The sequence below is a fragment of the Mirounga angustirostris genome, unplaced genomic scaffold (genome assembly GCF_029215605.1).
Source record: "Mirounga angustirostris isolate CCGP_5_RB_7025 unplaced genomic scaffold, mMirAng1.0.hap1 SCAF_2, whole genome shotgun sequence".
Lineage (NCBI taxonomy): Eukaryota > Metazoa > Chordata > Mammalia > Carnivora > Phocidae > Mirounga > Mirounga angustirostris.
Window position 1 is genome coordinate 151022648 of NW_026991710.1, and position 24325 is coordinate 151046972.

General features: G+C 40.7%; 1 protein-coding gene across 3 annotated transcripts in view; it reads left to right on the forward strand.

The window, feature by feature from the left end:
* Positions 1–24325, forward strand: part of PINX1 (PIN2 (TERF1) interacting telomerase inhibitor 1) — a 94302-nt gene that overhangs the window by 25394 nt on the left and 44583 nt on the right. For all 3 annotated transcript variants that reach the window (XM_045880097.2, XM_045880099.2, XM_045880098.3), the window contains exons 5-6: positions 4858–4950; positions 11059–11135. In XM_045880097.2, coding sequence (XP_045736053.1) covers positions 4858–4950; positions 11059–11135 — 170 coding nt within the window. The remainder of the gene's footprint in view (positions 1–4857; positions 4951–11058; positions 11136–24325) is intronic.

Sequence of the window (24325 nt, forward strand, 5' to 3'; positions counted from 1 at the left end):
TTGATCTTAGGAGGGGTCCTCTCTGCCTCTAGGACTCGAATGTTTGTTTCATTCCCCAGATTAGGGAAGTTCTCAGCTACGATTTGCTCAAATACACCTTCTAGTCCTCTCTCTCTCTCCACTCCCTCCGGGATTCCAATTATTCTGATGTTGGAACGCTTCATGGTGTCACTTATTTCTCTGATTCTATTTTCATGGATTCTGAGTTGTTTTTCCATGGCCTCCTCTTTTCCCTTTTTATCTATTATATTGTCTTCCAGGTCTCTTATTCTCTCTTCTGCCTCAGTTACCCTAGCTGTTAGATTATTTAGATTGGATTGGATCTCATTGATAGCATTTTTAAGTTCTGCCAATTCACCTTTTATTTCTGCCCTTAGAGACTCTATGTTGCCATTAATTGATTTCTCCATTCTAGCCATTGTCTTCACAATTGCTAGCCTGAATTCCATCTCCGACATCTTGGTTATATCTGCATCCATTTGTAAATCTGCAGCATAAGTCATAATCTCTGAGTCTTTTCTATTTTGGGGGCTCCTCCTCCTAGTCATTCTGTTGATGGGTGTTTGAGGGAATGTAGAGAGTCCAAATTATTGACCAGAACCCAAGCAAGATGCACCTGTTTTCTTGGGACCTTAGGGTTGCTGGCCTCTTCTTTAACCAGCCTGTCTTTTGGGGGAGGGGTCTGCCACACTGTTACTCAGGCAACCCTGTTTGGGCGGAGTTGCCCTGCTCTCCCTGTGGTGGGGATGGGCTCAGCGGGAATCAGTTTTTGGGGCTTTTGTTCTCTGGCGGCTTTCCCTGGCGGCTTTCCGCGTCTCTTCCGCGAGTCAGAGCGGAAGAGACCCTCTGCCTCAGAGCAGAGAGATCGCAGTCTGTTCTTCAGTGAGCTCTCCAGGCCACACTATCTCCATTTCTGTCCGTGCTGCTATAAACTGCAGCGTCCTGGGTTGTGCGCCCCTCCGCGGCGCTCCCAGTCCTGCCTCCAGGTTGGGGCACATCTCTGCCCTTTGTGCTTCTAAAACCGCCAGCCGCTCCCAGTATGTGCGTGCGACCCCGCCGCTCCGGGTTTCCGTCCTGGGCGCTGCAGTTCGCAGGCGCGACCCCGCCACTCCGGGTTTCCACCCCGGGGGCTGCCCTAAAGTCCTTTCCCCGCCACTACCCGTCTGCGAGTCTGTGCCCGTCCGCAGCGCACAAGGCTGTCACTCACCGGCGGTGTAGGATCCCCACGGCCAGGCTCCCTCCGCTGCCGTTTATCCTCCGATATCTGCCCGCAGAATTAGGGCTCCCCGCTTCCTACCTCAAAACCAATCACCTGCAATATTCTGTTTGTATAGATCCAGATCTTCTTACATCTCAGGCTGGTTTCGTGGGTGCTCAGAGTGGTCTGGTAGATATCCAGCTCAATTCCAGGGACCAGTTGAAATAGGGTCCCCTATTCCTCCTCCATCTTTCCGCCAAGGAATGAGTCTTGAAGCTGATAATTTCTTGATAATCCTATCACCTAGAAAACTAATAGATTTTTTTTCTGCCTTGTCATCCTTGGTAAATACAGTATGTCTTCATCCAAGTGAATTTTTGGTCATATTACTTGTATTAAAGCTGAAAAGCAGATGGCACAATAACCTCATAACATAATTTTTCTGCCATAATAATATTTTTAGTTTCTTAATAAGACTGTTTACAAATCCACACAGTACGCCTTTTAACTAAGCAGAGATTCCATACTGTCCTCTTCTTAGAATCTTACAAAGATTCTAGAAATAACCCTTATTTTCTTATGGGATATAAAATTCAGTATATTCTTCAAAATTTCATTTTTAGGAATTATTTTACTGATTAGTTCTCTCTACCAGACTCAACTTCGCTTTTTGGTGGATTGACCTCAGGGTTTTAGGAAATGTTTGTTACTTCCATCAGATATTTTGCCCTTTCTGATTTTAAAGATTTCTGAAAATAAAAACTGGGATGCCTATTAGGAAGGGATCTTCAAGGGTTTTTTGTATACATTTTGAAAACCAGTATACTCTGTCTCACATTTTTTAGAGCAACATCTGTAAGATTTTTAATCATAGCTTTGAATAGTTGCGAAGAATGTAATTTCTGGCCTATTGGGAAATATTGGCATTTCAAGATAAAACCCTTACATCAGTCTCAGATGTATCCAGTGGACGGTAAATACCAGAGCAATTTGATATCCATTGTCACGTATTTAGAAATACACCAGCAAGTCCTTTAGTAGTCAGAACTGTTATATTTCATAGTTCCCTTTCCTCTGAAATAGTATTTCCGTTGCATATACCACATAGCATTTTATGTTAATATGTCTTTTTTTGCTTAAACTTTTTAGACTTTGTCATCCTGTCCTATTTCTCTGCCCCAAAACAAATACATATAAATTTTTGGTTTATTTCTAGTAACCCTAAGCTTTTAGGTGTAAATATTTTTCCTGTGGATTAAGTTATCATTATACCAGTAGATTGCAATTAATAATACTAGGAAACATGTTAAAATTTTGATAATTATTATTACAGTAAAATCTTTCTGGAAGTGCATCTCTGGATGAGACAGATTGGTGTGGGGTGGGGGCTGGTTTTGCTGTTTTGATTAGAGGGCACTCCCTAGTACTTTGGCTTGTGCCTTACTTATCCCCGGTAAGAGAAGAGTCATGCCTCTCTCGTAAAGTGAGGGAAGGACACATGGGAGAAGTGGAGAAGGAGAGCCAGATTGCTGCATCCACTCAGAATCAGAGCAGTTTTGGGAAAGAATGCATAGGGACTAGTAGATAGAGACTGATTTCCCCTAAGATCTGTCTATGCTCCATATACTGTAGGAAGTCTGTGTCCTTGGCAGATGGAACAGCTCCCCCGGAGATGCTTGAAGTCCTCTGAAGTGCAAGAGCAGCTCTTTTGGGGGCACAGGGTAGTGGTTAAGAATGTGGACTATCCTCATATCCACCTGGGTTTGGATCCCTTCATAGCTACCTCCTAGCTGTGCCTTATTTAATCCCTCTGTGCTTTAGTGTCCTTCTGTGAAGTAAGTTTAATCCTCACAGCAGCTACTTTGTAGGATGGTTGTAAAATGAAATACAAGAATGCATAGAAAGCTCTTAGTCCAGTGCTTCCTGCTTGATAAGACTTCACTTGATAATAGCTATTATCTAAGCTCTGAACTTACTAAGTGATTTGTGTTTGGAACACCAAAATTGAGAATATTATGTGCCTTAAGAATAGTGTTTGACCTCCAGAAGATGAGAAAAATTTACTTGGGGGATGTCTGAAAAAAACCCCAAGCACTCTTCTTGAAAAGTGACTGCAGAAGGGAAGGTTTCAGGTTGATGATATAATTAACCCATGCTAGAGATTGTCTGAAACCTTGAAACATTTGTCTTTATATCCTTCAGAGCCTTACTTTATAATCCATACCTTGTTTTTAAAATTGCTAATTTCTGGAAAGGATTACTGCTAGCTAACATAACATGTTCAATGGACATGTGCTGGTTTTGCTCCAGTATTACGGTGAAAATTTCCTTTTCCCCTCTTTTCTCTGAACTTCCTATCTGTAGTTCTTTATGACATAACTATAGGAAAATTAAGTCTCTTTCTCCCTATGATGTTCTGTTTCCGTGATATTCTGCTGCCTTACCTGGACACATAGATAAGGGTGAGAGAATATGGGCAGCTAGTGACTATCCTGTAATTGACTCTAACCGCAGATCTACTTGCTCTGATATTTTAGGTTCTGATATTTCTGGCTCACATTTTCCTCTTTTATCAAAGGAATAAACACATGAGTTTATTCCTCGATGATTTTTGTTATTTTTGTCCTTAAGGTGAGTCTCCATTGAAATCTGGTGTTTGAGGCGATGGCTCATTGCCAGCTCTCCTTCTTCACACCCTGATCATCATCTCTGCTGTTTTTTTAATTATCATATAACCTACCTTTATTGGCTTTTTAAAAGAGCTTTTTATTTTGAAACAATTATAGATGTATAGGAAATTGCAAAAATAATAACTACAAAGAGTCCTGACTACCATTTACCTACTTTTTCCCAGTGGTGACATCTATTGCAGCTATAACATAACCTCAAAACCAGGAAATGGACACTTGTGTGGACTCTTTATTAGACCACAGACCTTTTATTAAGGTTTCATCTTTTTTTTTTAGCCTTCGCACTTGGGCGTGCGTGTGTGTGTGTGTGTGTGCATGTAGTTCTGTCGAATTTTATCCCATGTATAAAATCAGGTAATCATCACCACACTTAAGGTACAGGATTGTTTCATTACCACAAAAGAGCTGCCTCGTGCTGCTTCTTCAGACTCACACTCACCTTCCAGCACTCCCCTTTAATCCCTGTCCTCTGGAAACCTTCTCTAGCTGTAGAGTGTTGTCACTTTGAGAATGTTATATAAGTGGAACATATTGTGTGTAGATTGACCTTTTTCACTAAGCACAAATGCCCTTGAGGTCCACCGAGGTTGTTCCTTTTTATTGTGGAGTAGTGTTGCAGTGGAAGTATATACCAGACTTTGCTTAGCCATTCACCCATTGAAGGAATTCCAGGTTATTTCCAGTATTTTACTATGATAAATAAGGCTACTATTACATTCGTATATAGGTTTTTGTGTGAACACAAGTTTTCGGTTCTCTTCCTCAAGGATTTTATACATTCTGTGTGAATGGTCTTGCCTGATTCATAGTACACAGTTTAAGAAGAATATTTCTAATCATTTGATTGGAGTTCAGTAATAAATGATGAGGTTCCTAAAGATTTCATTTAAATCAGACCATGTCATTGTAAGAATAAATGAGAATGGATTACAGAGAGTTTAATGTAATGCTTTTCATTCTTTTTTTAAGACTCCTCAGACAACAAAGAAAAGAAGACTTTCAGCCTTGAAGAAAAGTCTAAAATCTCCAAAAACCGTGTTCACTATATGAAATTCACAAAAGGTAAAATTAAGCATTTATTTGTTGCTGAAATCTCTGTTCACACTAGGTTTCTTAAAGCATTTTTAGCTTTCACCAACATTATTTCTTGTTTTATATGCAAAATGGACAAGTATGGATGGTCTGACTGGTTTGATCTAAAGCAGAGCTAAAGTTTCAACATTTATTGTGAATCACCTAGAGATCTGGTTAAAGTGCAGATTCATTAACTCTGAGGTGGGGCCCCACATTTGGCTTTAGACTATGTGCAAGTCCTTTGGCAAAGCTGGAAGCGGAAGTCAACATGCTACGTAAAGGAGAAAAGAGACTTTTATGTGGCTGGGTCAGAAAATACTTTTAATTTATTGCTCAACATTTTTAGTTACACCTCTTGTTTTTGAGAAATCTCACTCCCACGCTGAATCACATTATTCCACACCATTTGACATTGAATGGAGTGTTAACTTAGGCATTCCATGATCATTGCAAAGTAGCTTTAGAAAATGTATTTGAGAACTGGGTAGTGAGTGAGTCCAAAAGTCCTCCATCATCACCTCCCCCCTCCCTCCCCAGTACTGCCTCCAATTGCAAGTGCAATTGTCCTGTGTAACCACGAGGTGGCAGTCTTGTATTGGTAAGAAACAATTTAACTTAAAACTCCTCAACTTCCCCAAATATTTTCCCATAGAACAGTATTGTGCATTAAGTACACTTTCCAGGTACAAAAGCCTATTTATTACATACTGTACTTAAGTTATAAATGTGAATGTAATCCTGTTGTGATAGTCTAGTCACCATATGATCCTTCTTCCTATGGGAGATTGGATGTACCTTTCTACCTCGCTATACCAGGAAACACACATCCCTTTGCTTTAGTCTAGTTGGCATGTTTGGGAATTCCCTGACTCCTAGAACTTGCCTGAATAGTAGTGGGAGCTGGAATTCCCACTACTCTAACTATTAATGGTGGTTCTCATTTGGGGCCAGCACCCTGAAAGGTAGGTCTGGGGTTGGTTTAAGTGGGAGCCTGTGGCAGAGTTAGTGGGAGCCAAATAGCTTCGGGAATGTGTACAAGGAGAGATGGGCTTTTCCTGCTTCCCTCTCCCAGCCGGTGTGCTTTTTGTGTGGCTCTTCACGCTATCCCTTCTTCTTTCTCTCAAGCTAGAACCTTCTTTGTTGTTTTCCTGTATGGTTTCTGATCAGGGCTTCTCTCCACTCCTGACCTGCTGCAGAACAGAAGACAGCCCCTGTTGGTTCCTCAGTCTTTGTAAGGGGAGGCTAAATTTGCCACTTTATAACCAGTCTTTTTTCATTAGAACCTAAAGGAAAAAAGAGAGATATAGCAGAAAGATGCTGAGCAAATGAATGACATTAAAAGTGGCCTGTAACTTTTAGATGGTAGGGCAGCCTTTGAAGCTTTCACGTTAGCAAATCTAGTTTTCCTTTAGTACCTAACTGTATGCATGATTTCACCTGAAGCATTTGCTGCAGCCGGGATAAACCTCTGTAATCTACTTTAATCTGATGGATGCTGGGAGTATCTGCTTTCTATTTCTAGTTAAGCCACTCCCTTGCCAGGTGACCCTGTCAACCTGCTTGGTGTGTTGTGCCTTCACTTTCTCAGAATGAGGTTTGCTGATTTATTAGTATTAGCCTTGCCTGGAGAGAAGGGGGGCATTGGTATACAGGGAAGAGGGTTCAAGATATATTGTCAGGAAGGAAGCAGAGGAGATTGGGAAAAAATAGAGGAAAGGCAGTTTAGGGAGTGAGTGGAAAAGGTGGGAAAAAGGAGGCCGAAATCCAGGTAGTCAAGAAAATAATTATTTACTATCCATCCTAACAAGCCACGGTGAAAGCATATCTTAGAGTTCTTTCATTTAGTAAAAGAAGTCTTTCCTTGCAGAGCAGCTGTTGTCCCTGAATATGAATGATAAACCTTAAGTCATCTCTAAGGTGGATGATCTTAGATCACAGGGATCCTGGGTGCTGCATTACCCTCTCACACAGATCACTTTAGCACTTACTTTCTTCCAGACTCTGCTTCCACTGTTACAACATGAGGAAAGATTTTTAAGTCATTATTGAGTTCTAAAGTAGGTCACATTTTACGACTTTTCAGAAATGACCCATTTTATGGAACTTTTGATTGTTCAACATAATGGATGATAAGTATTTTAGCTCGCGGGTAGGCTCCTAGTGAACATAACTAATTCGCTTATTCAATGAGGATGATTCATGCTGTATCATGTGGTCCAGAGACTAAAACATGGGAAGAGGGCATTTTACATAGCTTGGTGGAAAGAGTGAAGACAAAAATTAGACTTTAGTGGGATTCCAGCAGCAGGCAGCATTGTAAAATTTGCTACCGCCTAAATATTGGCCATATCATTTTCGTTGAGATACATACTTACTCCTTCCTCGAGTCCCAAATTTATGATTTTAATTTGAAACAATTAATATTATCTAATTCAAAAGTTCATATCATCAATGTTTGTTTAAAAGCCTAACTTCCATGCAGTTTCTTTTTTTTTTTTTTAAAGATTTTATTTATTTGACAGAGAGAGACACAGCGAGAGAGGGAACACGAGCAGGGGGAGGGGCAGAGGGAGGGGCAGAGGGAGAAGCAGGCTCCCCGCTGAGCCGGGAGCCCGATGTGGGGCTCGATCCCAGGACCCTGGAATCATGACCTGAGCCGAAGGCAGACGCTTAACGACTGAGCTACCCAGGTGCCCCGCATGCAGTTTCTTTCAATTCAAAAAATGTTTGTCGAGTCCCATCTGTGGAGAGGAAAAACAGGGAAAAGAGCAAACTCCACAAAACCATTTTTAAAGCTTTTCACATACACAGTGCGAAGTTACCAAGAGAGCATTGCTTTCTTCCTCCCGTCAGTTGTGCAGTGAGTAGAAGAACGGGGCATGAACTGTGGTTGCGCAGCTTCAGCCTGGTAATCTTACTCAGACTTTTTACTCCCGTGACCATTTGCAGTATTTGCTTCTTAAATGAGAAAACTGCCTGGACAACACACCTGGTGGCTGGCTCGTTAGGCTGGACCCACAGACTGTGGTCCTCCTAGCTCGCTCCCCTCCTCCCCACAGCGGGGCAGCGGACTCTGCTAGTGATGGACTCTGCTAGTGGTGGGCAGCAGGTTTCCTCTTCGGATTCTTTTGCCACTTAAATCTAAAATAGCGCTGCAGGCTGGGAAAAAATTCTGGCTCTTACTGGTTGTGCAGGTGTCACTTACTTCATCCCCCACTCCGAGTCCTGCAGCTTGCCTGGTGCTCCGACGTCACCCTTTCAGTGCCACCGCCGTAATCTCTTGGTCCCAGCTTATTATCCGTCCCATATATTTTCATTAAAAACAAAAATCAAAATACAATATGTGTTGTATCCTTCTTGACTGGGGGATGCAAATGAATTTTCCAAGCAAGTGAAGCTAACTACATACACCTGAATTGTTTTGTTTTGTTTTTAATTTTAACAAACGTATTTCTCCTACTGTGCTTTTCCTGGCCGTCACCCTTTTACTCTGAGTAGAAAGCTCAGGTTTTTTTCAGGCTTTGTTCTAATACGGTGCTATAATACCATGTTTTCCCTTTTACTTCCCTTAAAGTAAGAGGCTCCAAATCTCTGTGCTTCTAAAATTCTGACACTTATTTTTTGTAGTTTCATTTGCTTCCCATGTGGACTTCTTGGTGTCGTGGGTGTACCTGGCCATAGTGGTAGCCTCCCTCCCTTCCTTTGCCACTCTGATGGACTGGATAATCATGACTCTTAGAAAAACAGCTAAAAAGATCATAAAGAACTCTTCTCTAAAGTACCTGCTCATCCTTTTATGGACATAGTTACATCAGCTTGGCTGCTGGAAACCGTTGTCCCTGGTTCTCAAAATGTTATGGCCAAATTAAGACTAACAGATGAACCAAACCCAGACAGATAATATACAATTCTTATTCTGTTGAGTTTTTGATTGTCATTTTCCCTAACATCTAAGTTTATCAACAGTATTTGCTGTTAGTTGACCTTAATTCAGAACTGAGACCAGTAAGCTTTCAAGCTCAGTTTTAATAAATATATGTTTTATTCAAAAGTGGCCATGATTTTATAACATTTATAAGCTATTCAACCAGGACCATTAACTAACAACTGTTTCAGTATCACTTCCATCTTCATATTTTGATCTATCTTTAAGTTCCTTCCCGTTGGTCTCTGACTCTTAATTCTTCTCTGTGTTTTGTTTTCCAGATCAAATCCAGAGCAAGGCCTGTAACAGTCCTGGTTTCTACACTTACTTAAGTGAACTTTGCTAAAGGATAAAAATTTCTGATACAAGAATCTATCACCAAAACCTTAGAAACACTTGCACCTTCATTGGTACAGCTTACTCTCTCTCCCAGCTTGGCAGTTTTTCCTGTGATGTTTAGATTTGTTTTCAATCTCTGCGTGTTCATAGTTTGACATCTGTTCTAGAATTGCGACCTTGCATGTACCCTCCCTTCCTTAATCCCTGAAGCATTCCTTTTGATTGAGTTCCTGTAAAAGAGATCTTAATTTGCATTTCTTTGAGGGTATCTGTTCCATTCCAGAAGAAGGGAAAGATGGCCGATACATATTTTGAACTAAGTAGAACTCCTTTTTCTGAAATAGAAACTGCCATCCTGAATGTGCTCGCAGTGCAAAATGGGTTATGCCGATGACAAAGCTAAGAATAGATCTCTAGACCTCCTGAGGGTTTGTCCACTTCTCCCCACCGTGACCAATTTTATTCCCCACTTTTCAGGTTCATTTTCTGAGTTCCTGTCTGGGATATGTTTCCTTTTGTTCCTAAGGAGATTTCATTTGGGGTCTTTTGTCTGGGTCTGCTTAATAATCAGAACCAGGAAAGCTTTGTTTCTAGCTCAGGGAGAAAGGAGAGAGTAGCACAGAGCCACAGAGGAGCATGTCCTTCCTGATAGGAACAGGTCGTACTGACTGGACCATTGAATCTAGTACTGCTGCCTATGAAACTGGTTATAGTGCCTGGCTTCGCATTAAATCGAAGGGTGTTTTGTTTTTTAATTTCATGGAGTCACTGAGCAATATCATATTTGAATGCCCCAGTGATAGTCAGTGAACTAGAACCTTCTGGGTCATGCCATTACTTTGCCAAGTCAGTTTGCTACAGGAAACTAAGAAGACAAGTGAGTCTGTGACATTGGAACTCAGGCTTCCTACTCAAAGCACAAATTCCTGTGTCTGACCCAGAGCCTCACTCCCCCAGAGCCTCAAGGCTTTACATGTAGCAGTTACTTTTTAAAATGCATTTACCATGTAGTTGACAAATGGGAATAGATTTGGTTGACTGCTCACGGAGTATTATTGATAGAAGTGGAAATTCCAAAGAAGTGAATTTTAAATTAGTTGGTTTGTGGGTTTGAAATTAAGTGAAAGGGTTTAGTGTTTTTAATAAGAATCGTGGATCCTTTGGACAGTGCTTTGCCAGAAGCCATTTAATTTCCTGCTCTTATTCTGTATCCCTTTACTTAAAGATGGTAGAGCTATAACAGTAAAGAACATTTTAAAGTGAAAAATCTGAAATCCTTTCATCCTAATATAGTCATTTTTATTTGCATATATTCTTTTAAAACTTTCATTCATTCAGTAATTATTGAGCTCCTATGTGTCAAATACAGTGTGCCCTCATTCATGTGTGTTTAAAAGCTGTGTAGCTAGCAGCATTTTTGTGTGCATTTCATAATCCTAATAACTCACATCTCCTTGAAATAAATAATATCTCTTTTATAAATGGGGAACTCAGAGACCCAGAAATCATGCCTTGAAGGCATACCAGTAGAAGAGCTCGCTTTCAAATTCAGTTTTCCTCTCATGCTACATGCTCTTGATTGTTTCTACGATTGAGGGAATGTCAAGGGTTCTGGTTCTAAAACACTTACTTGATTTTTAAGTGATTTTGAATTTAATTAATTTTGTTAATTAAGGAGTTGTAGTCTGTGAAGGGGAGACAGAATGCCAGTAGTTTACAAAATTGTTTCTTTTCCAAAACCCATTTTGCTTTCAGGATTGTCATAGTTTATATTCGTGTTCCTTATTTTAGAAAGAATGGTATTACTGAAAAGCACCATGTTGTTTTCCTAGGGAAGGATCTATCATCTCGGAGCAAAACAGATCTTGACTGCATTTTTGGGAAAAGACAGAGTAAGAAGACTCCTGAGGTATTAAGCCACATACAGTTGATAACTGTTCTGTTTCAACACTGCTTGATTTTCTGCTGTGTGTAGAACTATTTATATCTATTACTGGTAGTACTCTTTAGATAAACCTATCAAAAGAAAAATTTGAGAGGCTTCATACAAAGGGTAAATGTGATCCTCTTAATAATAATAGTTGGAAGATAATATGCTTTACAAGGATTCTGAAAAAGGATATGTGTTACCTGCTTTTTCCCTTGTGTGAGGACTAGAATAAACTCGGGGAGGAATGTCTTTGCTGGTATATTCAAGGGTGAAGATGTCTCTCCCATGCCAGGAGAGAGGGTGGTTGCTTGCAGTGGTTCTGTTTGCTCTGCTTGGACTGCATAATTGTTTGGGATATGGCTTGGGGAGAAACAGTATCATGTATGTAGTCCTGTTCTGGTCTATTGCCTTTTTTTTAAAAAAAGATTTTATTTATTTGAGAGAGAGAGAATGAGAGAGAGAGAACACCTGAGAGGGGATAGGGTCAGAGGACGAAGCAGACTCTGTGCCGAGCAGGAAGCCCGATGCGGGACTCTATCCAGGGACTCCAGAATCATGACCTGAGCCGAAGGCAGTTGCTTAACCAACTGAGCCACCCAGGCGCCCCGCCTTTTTTTTTTTTTTTTTTTAAAGATTTTATTTATTTATTTGACAGAGAGAGAGAGCTAGCAAGGGCAGGAACACAAGCAGGGGGAGTGGGAGCCACCCAGTTGCCCCCTGGTCTATTGCCTTTTAAAAGCATTTTTAAAGTGTTGGATCATCACCGAGAATCTGTAAGGGATTTGGATGTAGTATTTCTTCCATTGTACAATGTTTGTTTGTTTCAAAACTAGATAGGAATAGGGTGACTAAACTGTACCCTAAATGGGATGAGTCCATAATTCAGAGTCTTCATTAGTTAATTGGGCTGTGTAATACAGCACAAGTTTTTTGTGCCATTTCCAAGGTAAGAGACGGTCCTGGATTTGGATGTCAAAATCGAAGTTTTGAAATACGGGTTTCTGGAGATGAAGGGATAAAAATTTGAAATTGGTGTTGTCTCCAAAAATCTGCAGTATGGTTACTATAGCTATTACTCAACTAATCTGATATGTCCGCCTTATAGTTTCTTTATTGGCTTCTAACCAAGGCCCTTGGTGACGACAGAACAAAAAAGACTTGTGTCATTTCTTTCTTTTTTTTTTTTTTTAATTTTATTTATTTATTTGCGAGAGAGAATGAGATAGAGAGAGCATGAGAGGGGGGAGGGTCAGAGGGAGAAGCAGACTCCCTGCTGAGCAGGGAGCCCGATGTGGGACTCAATCCCAGGACTCCGGGATCATGACCTGAGCCGAAGGCAGTCACTTAACCAACTGAGCCACCCAGGCGCCCATGTCATTTATTTCTGATATTTCTCCAGACCTACAGGAATTTTTCCAGGGCAGTAGCTATTTGCTACTTAATATTATTTTCAAAGACTCTAGTTATTAGAAATTGTGCTGGGTGATTTCCTCTGCGGGTTGGGAATAAATTCCGTCTTTCAGCACTTTTCTGCCCCTATACCTTTAGTGGTGAGGACTGAGAAAGCAGGCCTGGGCCCCATTGGCTCGCCGAGGGGTGGTGTCTGTAGGTCTCTGCTGAGTCATGTCAAAAGCAGGTGGGTAATTAGGGAGGAGGTGTTCTGACATCACTGGAGGCTTCATTCACAGGGAGGCTGTTGGAAAGAGCTGAGGATCATCAGACAACCCTACTTCTGGTCACACCTCTCCCCCTCAGTGGTTACTGTGTGACCTGGATTGGATCAGGCTGTCTGCCTTGTTCACTCAAGACTTTGCATCTGCCTTACCTGAGTCTTTCTCTTGAGTCACTCTCCTTTGATCATCCTCAGTAATTTAGTATCCTCACGGATGTTCTATCACCTCCTCTCTGCCCTAGCTACCCCCTCCCGTGCCCACACCTTGAGCCTTTGCAGCAGCCCCATGGTCCACCCCGGATCTCTGACGGTAACCTTTCTGTTCCAGCTCTCTCAATCTTGCATTCCCACTGTGCTGACATTTCCAAATCCTTGTTTTCTTGGGTTACTTGACCCTCTTTTTTCTCCCTGCTGCCAGCCCCTACTGCCTGCGACCCTGGTCTTTTCTAGTACTCTCTTTGAAATGTTACAGTTGAACAGATGAGGGAAGGAAGTATTATTTATGGGCTTTTGCTAGAACTTTAAAAGAACGTACGTGGTAAGCACAGGAAAGCCTTTTGTTACAGGAGATTAGAGGTTTCTAATCCTCTGACAGATGTCTGTCAGTAAGTCCTGATGTTAGGTGCCATGAAGTTTTTCAACACTGTCCAGCACGACTTGGCTTTTTGGTGGTGTAGTCATTCATGACCATGTTGATGTGAGCCTGTATTTGAGGGACTAGCCCAGGGAAAATCTATTTCAGTGCAGTTGGTGTGGAGAAGACCAGCCTTGATATAATACTGTGTTTTTTTTAAGATTTATACCCAAGCACTTCTTAATCTCTCATTCAAGCTTAAGGTTTTCCTCTTGTTGATGCATTTAAAATCCTGATTGTTTGGTGAGGCAATATTATACCAGGGTGCAGTACTTGGTCTGTAGCAGTGATTCTCAACAGCATTTGCACGCAGTCACTTAAGGAGCTTTAAGAAAAGTGCTAATGCCAGGGTGCCAACCCAGCCCAGTTAAATCCAAATTTGGGGTCAGGGTCCAGGAATAGGTATTAAAAGAGAAGAAGAAAAATAGTTTTAATTTAAAATAAAGCCTACCCAGCCACCTCGGGTGATTATTAGGAGTAAGGATTGAGAGCCACTAGTAGACGCCCTGATAATGTAACATTTGGGAGAGCTGCTGGCTTTAGGGTGACAAATACTGCCTAGGACAGGGCTTCTGAAATCTTAACACGTACACAGATCATCTAGGAATTGTGTTAAGCTGCAGATTCCAGTTCTTGAGGGGAGGGTGGGGCGCAGGAGCCTGCATTTCTGAGAAGCTCCGAGGTGATGCTGATGCTGCTGCCCCACTGCTGCGAGCACCACATGAGTCGACGGGGCCTCTTTCTAATAGTCTAGTACACGGCTCCATGTGCGTAGAAGACGGAGGGCAGTGGAACCTAATCACATGGTCAGACACCAAGTAAAAAGTATTTCTGTAAGGCAGAGTTGCTTTGTTTTTTTAGTTTTTATTTAAATGCCAGTTAGCATGCAGTGGAATAGTGGTTTGGTGTAAAATATAGTGATTTAACACTTCAGTACAGCACCTGGTGCTTACCACAAAGGCACTCCTTGATCCCCATCACCTATTTCACCCATCCACCCGCAGCCCCCTGCCCTGGTGCCCATCAGTTTGTTCTCTGTAGCTGCGAGTCTGTTTCCTGGTTTGCTTCTCTCTGTAAAGCAGAGTCACCTTTAAATTTAAGTTTTAGATACATGTGGATTTTCACATACAGAGTTAGCTCTCGTTGAGGCACACCTGTACCTTCCCTGAATAAATTGTTGCTATGCTACCTTACTGTATGAGTTACAACAGTCCTTAAAGCCAAGGGCAGGAGGCCTTTGACCAGATTTGTTTGAAAATACAACCTCTTTTGGCTTCTGTTTGCAGCTGGAAGGAGTATCACTTCGTTTTTACTCCCCTGGCCCCCGTAGCAACATTGGCCCGAGTTTATATTTGGCATTGACAAGGTAAAGGTGCTGCTGAAGGTCAAATACCTGAAGAATCCTAGACATCATGGCAGTATCGAATGTTAACGTAGTAATTCTCTGTGGGTGCTCTGGATAAGGTGCTGATATTGCTCTTGTCTTTGCATCTAGATTTAAAGAACCTTGGGCATTGGCCACATCTAGCTTGGGCAACATCCTACCTCTCGAGTTAAAGCCGAACTTACTAATTTCTACAACCCCTGACTGTTGTAAAGATAGAAATGAAACCACAACCTTATGAAGTATCTGTGTGCCAGACACAGTGCTGGCCACTTAGGATAGTATTTCACTTATCCCCAAAACAGTCCTGTGAAGTAGGCATTATCATCACCTTTTTAGCAATGAGGGAACCAACACTCAGAAGGATTTGTTACGAAGGTCCAAGGTGGCACGAATGGGATTTAAACCCAGGTCCCTCTGACTCCAGAGTCATTGTCCTTTCCCCTGTACCATAATATTAATTAACTTTTTTGCAAATAAATAAATATCTACATTTAAATGATTTTAGTTATGCCTTAGAAGTTTTCTTTGATATTTTGTCAAAGGCATAAGTAGTTAATACTTTATCATAATTTTGTGGGAAACTGGTTGACTTTTACTCTCATTTTGCTGAAAATAGTGGTTCAACTTTCAAAACGTCACTACCTTGCCTTCAGGCAGAACTGAACTCTGATGGGTTCAGAAGCATATTACAAATGCCTGGGCCAGCTGTGGGAACAATTTTATTTTGCTGTTGGAACTGAATTAAGAAAGACCTAGTTTGAGTTTCTGGAGCATAGATGCTGTGTTATGTGTGCATTTTCTGGTCTCTCATATAAATTGAAGAATCTGAATACATTTATATCCAAGAAATAGCTGCAACCCTTGATTAATAACAGATTTTTTTTTTTTGGCCTTTTTTTGCTTTAAAACTTTTTTTTTTTTAAGATTTTATTTATTTGACAGAGAGAGAACACAAACAGAGGGAGAAGTGGGCAGAGGGAGAGGGAGAAGCAGGCTCCCCATAGAGTAGGGAGCCCGGTGCGGGGCTCCATCCCAGGACCCTGGGACCACGACCTGAGCCAGAGGCAGACGCTTAACCAACTGAGCCACCCAGGCGCCCCTAAAACTTTTTATTTTGAAGTAATTACAGATGAAAAGGAAGTGGCAAAGAGTTCAGAGGGGTTCCTTGTACCCTTCACCCAGTTATCCCAGTGGTTACATCTTACATAACTGTCACACGATATGAAAACCGGGAAATTGACATTGGTACAATCCATGTGTGTAGTTCTGTGCCACTTTATGACATTTGTGGATCCTGTAACCACTGTCTCAGTTAATTACAGAACTATTCCCTCACCACAAGGATCTCCCTCATACTATCCCCAGTTATAGTCACCCCCCACTGCACCATCCCTAACCTCAGCAGCCGCTGCTGTCAACAGAATTGTCTAATTCAAAATTGAATATTATATGTATGAACCCCTTGATCTCTCACAGTTACACACTGAGTCAGCTCACATCAGTAATGATCAATACTGAGGTTTTAAGGGCTGATCATAGTTTCCATGATCTACCTTGGGCACTTAATGCCTGCTAGATTTTATGTCTTTTATCTTACAGATCTTTAGAAAATGCCTTGTAGAAATCAGATTGTTTGATGTCTTTAAAGTCCAGAGGTATCGATTAAATCATTTACTTTAGTAATTTCAGCAGTATATGAAACTGTAAAGTGATGTATATGTAAAAAGTGATATAATTATTTTGTGTCAGTATAGGAGAGCTCCTTGGGCAGTATGTCAGGGTACACTCATAGTGAGTTGGTAAACTCCTAAATTGCATGCAGAATTAGTGGCATATGTACATGTAGGTAGACATATAAGTCGAACACTTTCATCAGATTTTCCAGGGAGTTCTTGATCCGAAAAGAATCATTAAAATCCAGGACTGTGCCATAAATAAATGAATGAATGAATGAATTAATTAATTAATAAAAATAAGGGGCTCCTGGGTGGCTTAGTCGTTAAACGTCTGCCTTCGGCTCAGGTCATGATCCCAGGGTCCTGGGATCGAGCCCCACATCGGGCTCCCTGCTCAGCGGGGAGGCTGCTTCTCCCTCTCCCACTCCCCCTGCTTGTGCTCCCTCTCTCGCTGTCTCTCTCTGTGAAATAAATAAATAAAATCTTTAAAAAAATAATAAAAATTAAAATTTAAAAAAAATCTCTTCCTAAAGAAAAAAATCACTTAAAATGAAAATTTTCTTTGTGAGGGTAGTAGGAGTGAGCCTTGTATTGTGTAGAAGAACAGAGCCTTCCTGTCTCCAGGAACTATACTCTGACTTTCTTGGTGCGCAGTATTTTCTCCAGCCACAGAGACTATCTAGAAGCACCGGTGCCCTATCTGAATCTGGCTATTCAGAACTACTTGCTTACATAGTGAAAGATCATCACAAACTACCAATTACTCAGAAAACTTTTAATAAACGGCTCTGTGTGGGAATGGTTGGTTGTGCATTTTTAATTTCCAAGTCCTTCATTTCCTTTCCCCATCATCTTTGTACTAGGAAGACAATAACTCAGGATTGGAGTACACCTAAATTGGAGATGTATGCACTTTCTGTGGAGACAAAGAAATGATCGAATATATTGAACTGAAATTACTAGGGCCCCTTGAGACCTGCAGCAGGTACTTGCGCTGGCCAGTGCCTGCCAGGAGTTATAGATAGGAGTGCGTGCTTGTGTGTGTGTGTGTGTGTGTGTGTGTATCTTTTCTTACTTGGTGTGTGCGTTGGAGTTGGAGACACTGAAAAACAAATTCCATTAGTTCCTATCTTGTTGAACTTCCTGATACTCCTCCTTTTTTTTTTTTTTTTTGCTTCTCTCATTTTTTCCCTCCCCCCACCTTCCCAGTTTCCTTCCTCTATCCAGCTTGTTTCCTGATTCAGCCTTATCACTAGAGAAAATACTCCTAAACCGTATCAAGGATTGAGACTGTGTTACCAGCATTCCTACTTCGTTTCTCTAAACAGCAGGTTTCTGGCATAGGCTCTTGGCAAAATAATTGTCAATTTCTTCACCTCTATAACCTGATTGAATTAGAAACCTTGTATTTCCTGTATGCTCCCAGGATACCCCAGTTAATGATTACTTTGCTTGAATAATCTGATGGCTTTTGCTTTTGAACCAAAGCATGACTTATGTCCCTTTTTGTCAGTAATCACGAATACCCTTTCTTTCTCATTTCTGACTGATTGTCAAATCTGAATACTCACTTCCAAGCAGACCCTTCCTTCTCTTTTGGCTCTCTTTTGAGTTCATGGGGTAATTTTGACCATTGTTTTAGCTCTATAAACTGCCCTCCTTACCTCATAAGGGAAGGTTATTGGGATAATTTTTGCTTGAAATGTCCTTGAATCAAAAGCTATTCCTCCTTAGTTCTAAATGTTCCTGTTAATAACCTATATTCTTGAATTAGGTTGAGTTTTGTAAATGGTTTACTGGATGTGAACTCTTAAATTTGAATCTCTCCCCCTTTCTGCAGGCTCTATCACTCTGCCCCCACCTCCTCACCCTGGATCTGGGCATCAGGATTCAAAAGCTGGGCAGCTTTCCCAGACTAGTATTTCCTAAAGCAGTCTTCTAATGAAGAACCTTTTAGTTAGAGATAAATTTAAACTAAGCCCACAAACAGGCCAAATAATACATTTAAGGTCTAAGGTTTATTTTTTTGCCAGCATTGACAACTTCAGTAATTCTCGTCATCATTTTGATCACCGATAACAGAATCAAGATTCAAAATAATCTCTCTAAGCTGGAAAACACTTTATTTAACCAAAACTAAATAGATGAAATTTTATGAAGACATGTAAAGTCTCATTTAATCCTGGAAAGATCTCATTTGGTAGTAGTCAGATGAGAATTAACTTAGAGGCGAGGATTTATAACCTGACCTCGGTTTGACGTAAGCCAGAGTATGTAAGTATGGCAGCTATCCCACATACAGGCTTGGGCTATATCAGAACGGTGTGCCTGCATGCTAAAGGCAACAGGCTTTTTGCTCATTTTCTGCACTGGGGACTGTATTTGAACTATTCTTTGAGGCCTAGACCTCAAAGTATCTGGAAAGCAGGTTATGCATAGGAACTAGCAAATCAGCGATTAAGAAACCCTGCCTTGCCTAAAGAGAAATCCTGACTTTGAATGTCCAGATGGTTTTACTGATCTTCTAAAAAAGGAACAGATTTGTTTGTTACGCTTCATAAGAAAGAACTAGTACTGATGGATGAAATATGTAGAAAGGTTTCTACTCAGAGAAAGGAAGGAGCATTGGCTGGCCAGCTATAGGACGGACCTTGTGGTGTGTTTCTGTGAGGAATTCTTGTGATGGGTGTGAGTAGGAGTCTGAACTAAACGCATATGAGTACTTCCAAGTCTAAGGTTCCCTGATTCTGAAGTAAAGAGAGTACATGAAATACTCACATTTGAAATGGTACTTGAAGTTTTACATGCTCTTAGACTACAAAAGAAAGAACATTACTTGGGTTCCTCTTCTTGATTCTCCTGTACTTGGGCAATTTTGGCTTTATCTACTTATGTTCCGTTTCCAGGAGATGAATGTGAAAAGTCTTTGGTGTGTTGAAGCAATAAATTGAATAATATTGAGGTAAAATAGCAAGTTGTCTTAGAGATTCAAGACTTAAAAGGAGTTACTAGAAATTTTGAGTGTCAAGGTAAAGTTAGCTGTCTTGGATGTCCCTTCTTTATCTGTTAACTCCATTTTCTTATCTATAAATTGAGAGTGTTGAATTATATGTCCTTTACTAGATTCTGTTTTCCAGAGATTCTCCTCAGTGATATTTCCCATGGCATATACTCTTCCAAACTGACCTTTGCAACTTTCTCATTAGGAAGTGGAGCCCAGTCCCTTCCATCTGGGCAAGCTTGTGACTTGCTTCTAGTGATAGAGTGTAACAGGGGGGATGCTGTGTGACTTTGGAGGCCTTGCTGGACAAAATACTTGCTCTTGAAGGCTTCAGCCTTCACTTAAGCAGTCTAGTTGCCTTCAGCCCCTAAGCTGTAAGAAGGCCCCAAACCCAAGCTAGCCCACTTGGAGAGCATGGCACAGAGAATTATGCAGGCGCCCCAAGACTGTGAAGAGAAAGAGGTCCTGGCCAAACCATTGCTATGCCAGCTCTAATCACTTTTCGATCACAGCCAGAGCCGCCCAGCCAAACTCTTCTTTGAATTGCTGACCCACAGAAATAGTGTGTGATAAGGAAAGGCTTGTTGTTTTAGGCTGCCAAGTTTTGCGGTGGTTTGTTACCTAGATAACTGAAATGGCTCTCTAAGGAGCTGTCATTCTGTGGTGCTGTGATTGTGCACTGATGGTGAACGTGGTAGATCTGTCTTAACCAGTGGAATGAGGAAATTATGTCATCTAATGAATTGTTCTATTTCTCTAGCTTCTTCTAAAGGGAGGCTCATTCAGTGGAGTATGGCGTTGGGAGCAGGCACTTGAAGAATTTGATAAGCCAGCTTTTGAGCCCATGAGGAGTGTGAAGACTGATTTGGGGCAAGTTATTTAACCTCTTGGAGCCTTAGCTTCTTCAGTCATAAAATGGGGATGATAAATTATCTAGCGAGAATTAAATAAGCCTTGTAAAGTTATTAGCAAGTCTCTAGCATGCAGTAAGTGCCCAACATAACTTAGTTGTTGCTGCTAAGATCACTGTCATCATTATAATTATTAACACACTCAAATTTAAGCTGGCGAATAATAAACCTAACATAGAAATGAGAAAATTTTAATCCATGTGTGCATAGTCACATGCTGAGCAATATTTATTAATGTAAATGTACTGACTAAACTTACTCATTGCCAATAATTCCTTTCTTTCTTTCTTTCTTTCTTTTTTTAGAGAGAGTGTGCGGGGTGGGGGTGGGGCAGAGAGAGACTCCTAAACAGGCTGCACATGCAGTGCAGAGCCCAATATGGGCCTCAGTCTCACAACCCTGAGATTATGACCTGAGCTGAAAACAAGTCAGCTGCTTAACTAACTGAGTCACCCAGGTGCCCTAAGTCCTCCCTTTTACAGTCTTTCAGCAAAGAGGCTTTTTGTTGCCGTTTTGCCATTATAGCAATTATAGTGAATTTCTTAGCATATCAATTTTTAAAAATTAGTATTTATTATAAGTAATAACTAAAGCAGTAATCTTCCTTCTAATGTGATGTCCTATAGTTTGGGGTAGATGTATTGGCATTTGCTTAGTGTGTAAAGAATTCATTGCTTTAAAATAAATGAACAAAGACTGAGGTAAAACCTCTTTATCATCATCAACATGTATTGAGTATTCATGGAGATGATGGTACTGAATTTAATAAGTTTCAAAAATGTATTTGATGCTGTCCCTGTTCCCCAAAGATTTTCAGTGTTTTAGTACTGTTAGAATCTGTTTATGGAAAGATAATAGGATCTCAAGGACAAATAGACTCTTTGGATCATCTAGTTTATGCCCCTGTATCAAGCAGGACTGTTTCTGTCATCACAGTGGAAATTAGTCTGATTCCATTAACAGTAGAAAGGGAAAATAGATTTTTAATGTGAGTTTCAGAGATTTAGATATAAAGAATGTTCCTCAAAGAGTTATATAAAGAACTGTATAAAGTACAGTTCAAATTACTTAGAGAGGTCATAGAAAACTTAATGCTTGGAGATATTTACAAGTGGAATTAAATGCCATCTAAGAAAATTGAGGGACAGTCCATTTAGGAAGCACCAGGAGACCATTACCCTACCCTTTACTTTCACTGAAGTTCATCTGAGCAATGTAACATCCTTGGAGATGTGAAAGGACAAAATAGTAAATAGTTTACCAAGGATATTGAATTTGAACCAAGATGATTCTTTGTACCTAGTACAATCTTTACTTCTATTAATACTTTTGAAGCCAAACACAAAAGATATCCTGTTACAGGTTATGTACAGTTCTGGTTTCTTCTCTTTCACAGTACACCTAGTTTGTTGGCACTTATTTAATAATGGAAAAGCTGGAAAAACTTGAAAGGTTATAAAAATTTACCTAGTGTGTCCTGATTATACTCTGATTGCTGAAGCTGCAAAGACAGTAGGACTTGACCCCCTTCATGGAATTCATGGTCCTCTGCTAGAGGAGATAGATATAGAAATATCTTGAATATAAGGTAACAAATTCTTTAGGAGAGTGTAAAAGAGTCTTTTCTACAGTGTATTTTTCCTATAGCAGCTTGAGTGATCTTTTGAAAATGTAATTGAGATCATGGCACTACTTTGTTCAAAACCCTGCCAAGTATAAAACGCAAATCTTTACAATGGCCTGGACTTCTATATGTCGTATTCCCCCCACCCTTGCCCTATCTCTTTCTCTCTCATATACACATAGACACACGCACTCATTACTGCCCTACCTCATCTTCTGGGTTTTTGGTATCCGCTCTGTCCTCATCACACTGGCTTCCTTGCTCTTCCTCTAGTATTTCAGGAATGCTCCCACCCCAAGTTTAAGTACTTGGTGGCTCCTCTGTGTGGAATGGCTTACCCCTGCCTCTCTCACACTGTTGTACAAATGTCACCCTATTTATAATTGAAAACACAAACAATAACAACAAAAGACCTTGACACTCTTATACCCTTTCCTTTGCTTTGTTCTTCTCCATAGCAGTTACTGCCGTCTGATACACTAAATTGTTTACTGTCTTTCCTGAGTGGATTGGAAGCCCCATGAGGGCAGGAATTTTTGTACTCTCTAGCATCTAGAACCATGCCTGGCATGGAGTAGGTTCTCAGTAAAGTTTTTGTTGAATTGAACTCTGTTATTGAAGTATGTTTTAAATATTGTGGAAACACAGACCAGAGAATCATTAATTTTTACCATGATGCCAGAAAAATCTACAGAGAACTGATGATTGATCTCGGCACAAAGGGCAGGAGTCTCTGAATGGACAAGGCATAGAAAAGAAGATGATGTACATCTTTAAAATAAATGAACAAAAACTGAGGTAAAACCTCAGTTGATGTAGTACAGATGTATAGATGATGTACATCTTCTTTTCTATGCCTTTTCTTTCTATCTGCTAGCTTATCCTGGGTCTCAAACTCAAATGTCAGTGGAGTCCAGGAATCTGACTGTAAATGTGTAAGCAGTCTGACTTTAAGATGACAGGGAATCAGGAAAATTGATATCCTGCCTGAAAGTAACCAAGATTCATAAAATAATGATGATATTGAAATTGATGGTGGTGGTAGATCTTGTTCTAGACAAGTAAAACATGTTTGTGATCTCATTTGACACAGACTGCTAGTTTGTAATCTTTGGCCTAGTTGGAGGTGAGAAAGCCACATAGTTTTATGTACATACGTGTGGAATTGAGTAGCAAAGAGTAGCTGCTTAGAACCACCTTGCTCAATGGGCTAGGCAGTATACTATACGTATTTGAGAAGTACTTCCCGTCTCCTGGGTATGGGAATATTCACATCTGTCTTCTGTAGGAACTTGTATTCCTCTGATATTTGAACTTCTACTAAGATCTTTATCCTTTGGTGCCTGTCACAGGCATAGGGGTGGATGAGAAGCTTGGAGAACTTGCAGCAGAGTGGGCAACTGCCTGACTGGAGTGAGATCCTAGTGTGAAAAGTGCCTGAGATCAGGTTACTCTCGGCCTCTTCCCCCTTCCAAGTACTAAACAGGCCCAACCCTGCTTAGCTTCCGAGATCAGACGAGATCAGGCGCGGTCAGGGTGGTATGGCCGTAGACTCTCGGCCTCTTCTAATTCAGCCTGCCGGTGAAATCATTCCAAGTGAGTAAGAAACATTGCAGAGCCTGATTTTCTATTGAGCACAGGTTTTGATAAAAGGAGGAAGAGCTAGATATTGACTTTTTGGTGCCTGTTCTATCAGTGGTCTGTTAATCAACAGAGGATAAATTATTGCTCCTCAGACACAGGAAAGGATCCCCTTGGCTTGAGGGCATTTCTACCTTTCTTTTCTTTGTTTTTTTCTCTTTATTGGTAGAGGATCTTTCCTCCAGCCATTTGCTCCTTGGGGGTTTTGTTAAGGACTGAAGGGAAACTGAAGGGAGCTCTTTTGATTTATCTTCTGTCCCTTCCTTTTGGTCACTCCACAGGGCTAAAATAGCCGAGTTGGCTTTAATATGTTGCCATTAGAGACCAGACATTAGCTGGAATAAACCATCATGCCTCACAATGAAAAATGTCCCCTGATTGGCTAATTAATCAGTCAAAGGGGAATGACATGGCTCTCGGCTTGAGGGACTCTGCTAGAGAGAAACAGGCTGTTGATAAATGGATTTCCAACAAATTCATATATCAAGGAAACTTAGTCATTTTTTAACTATACTTTGTGTGACTGCAATTTTTTCCAACTTTTTCTTTTCTGCTTCTCTTGCTGTTTGGTCTGTGTTTTTTATTGTTGATAGAAAAATATAGGATTTTAGATATGAGAAAAT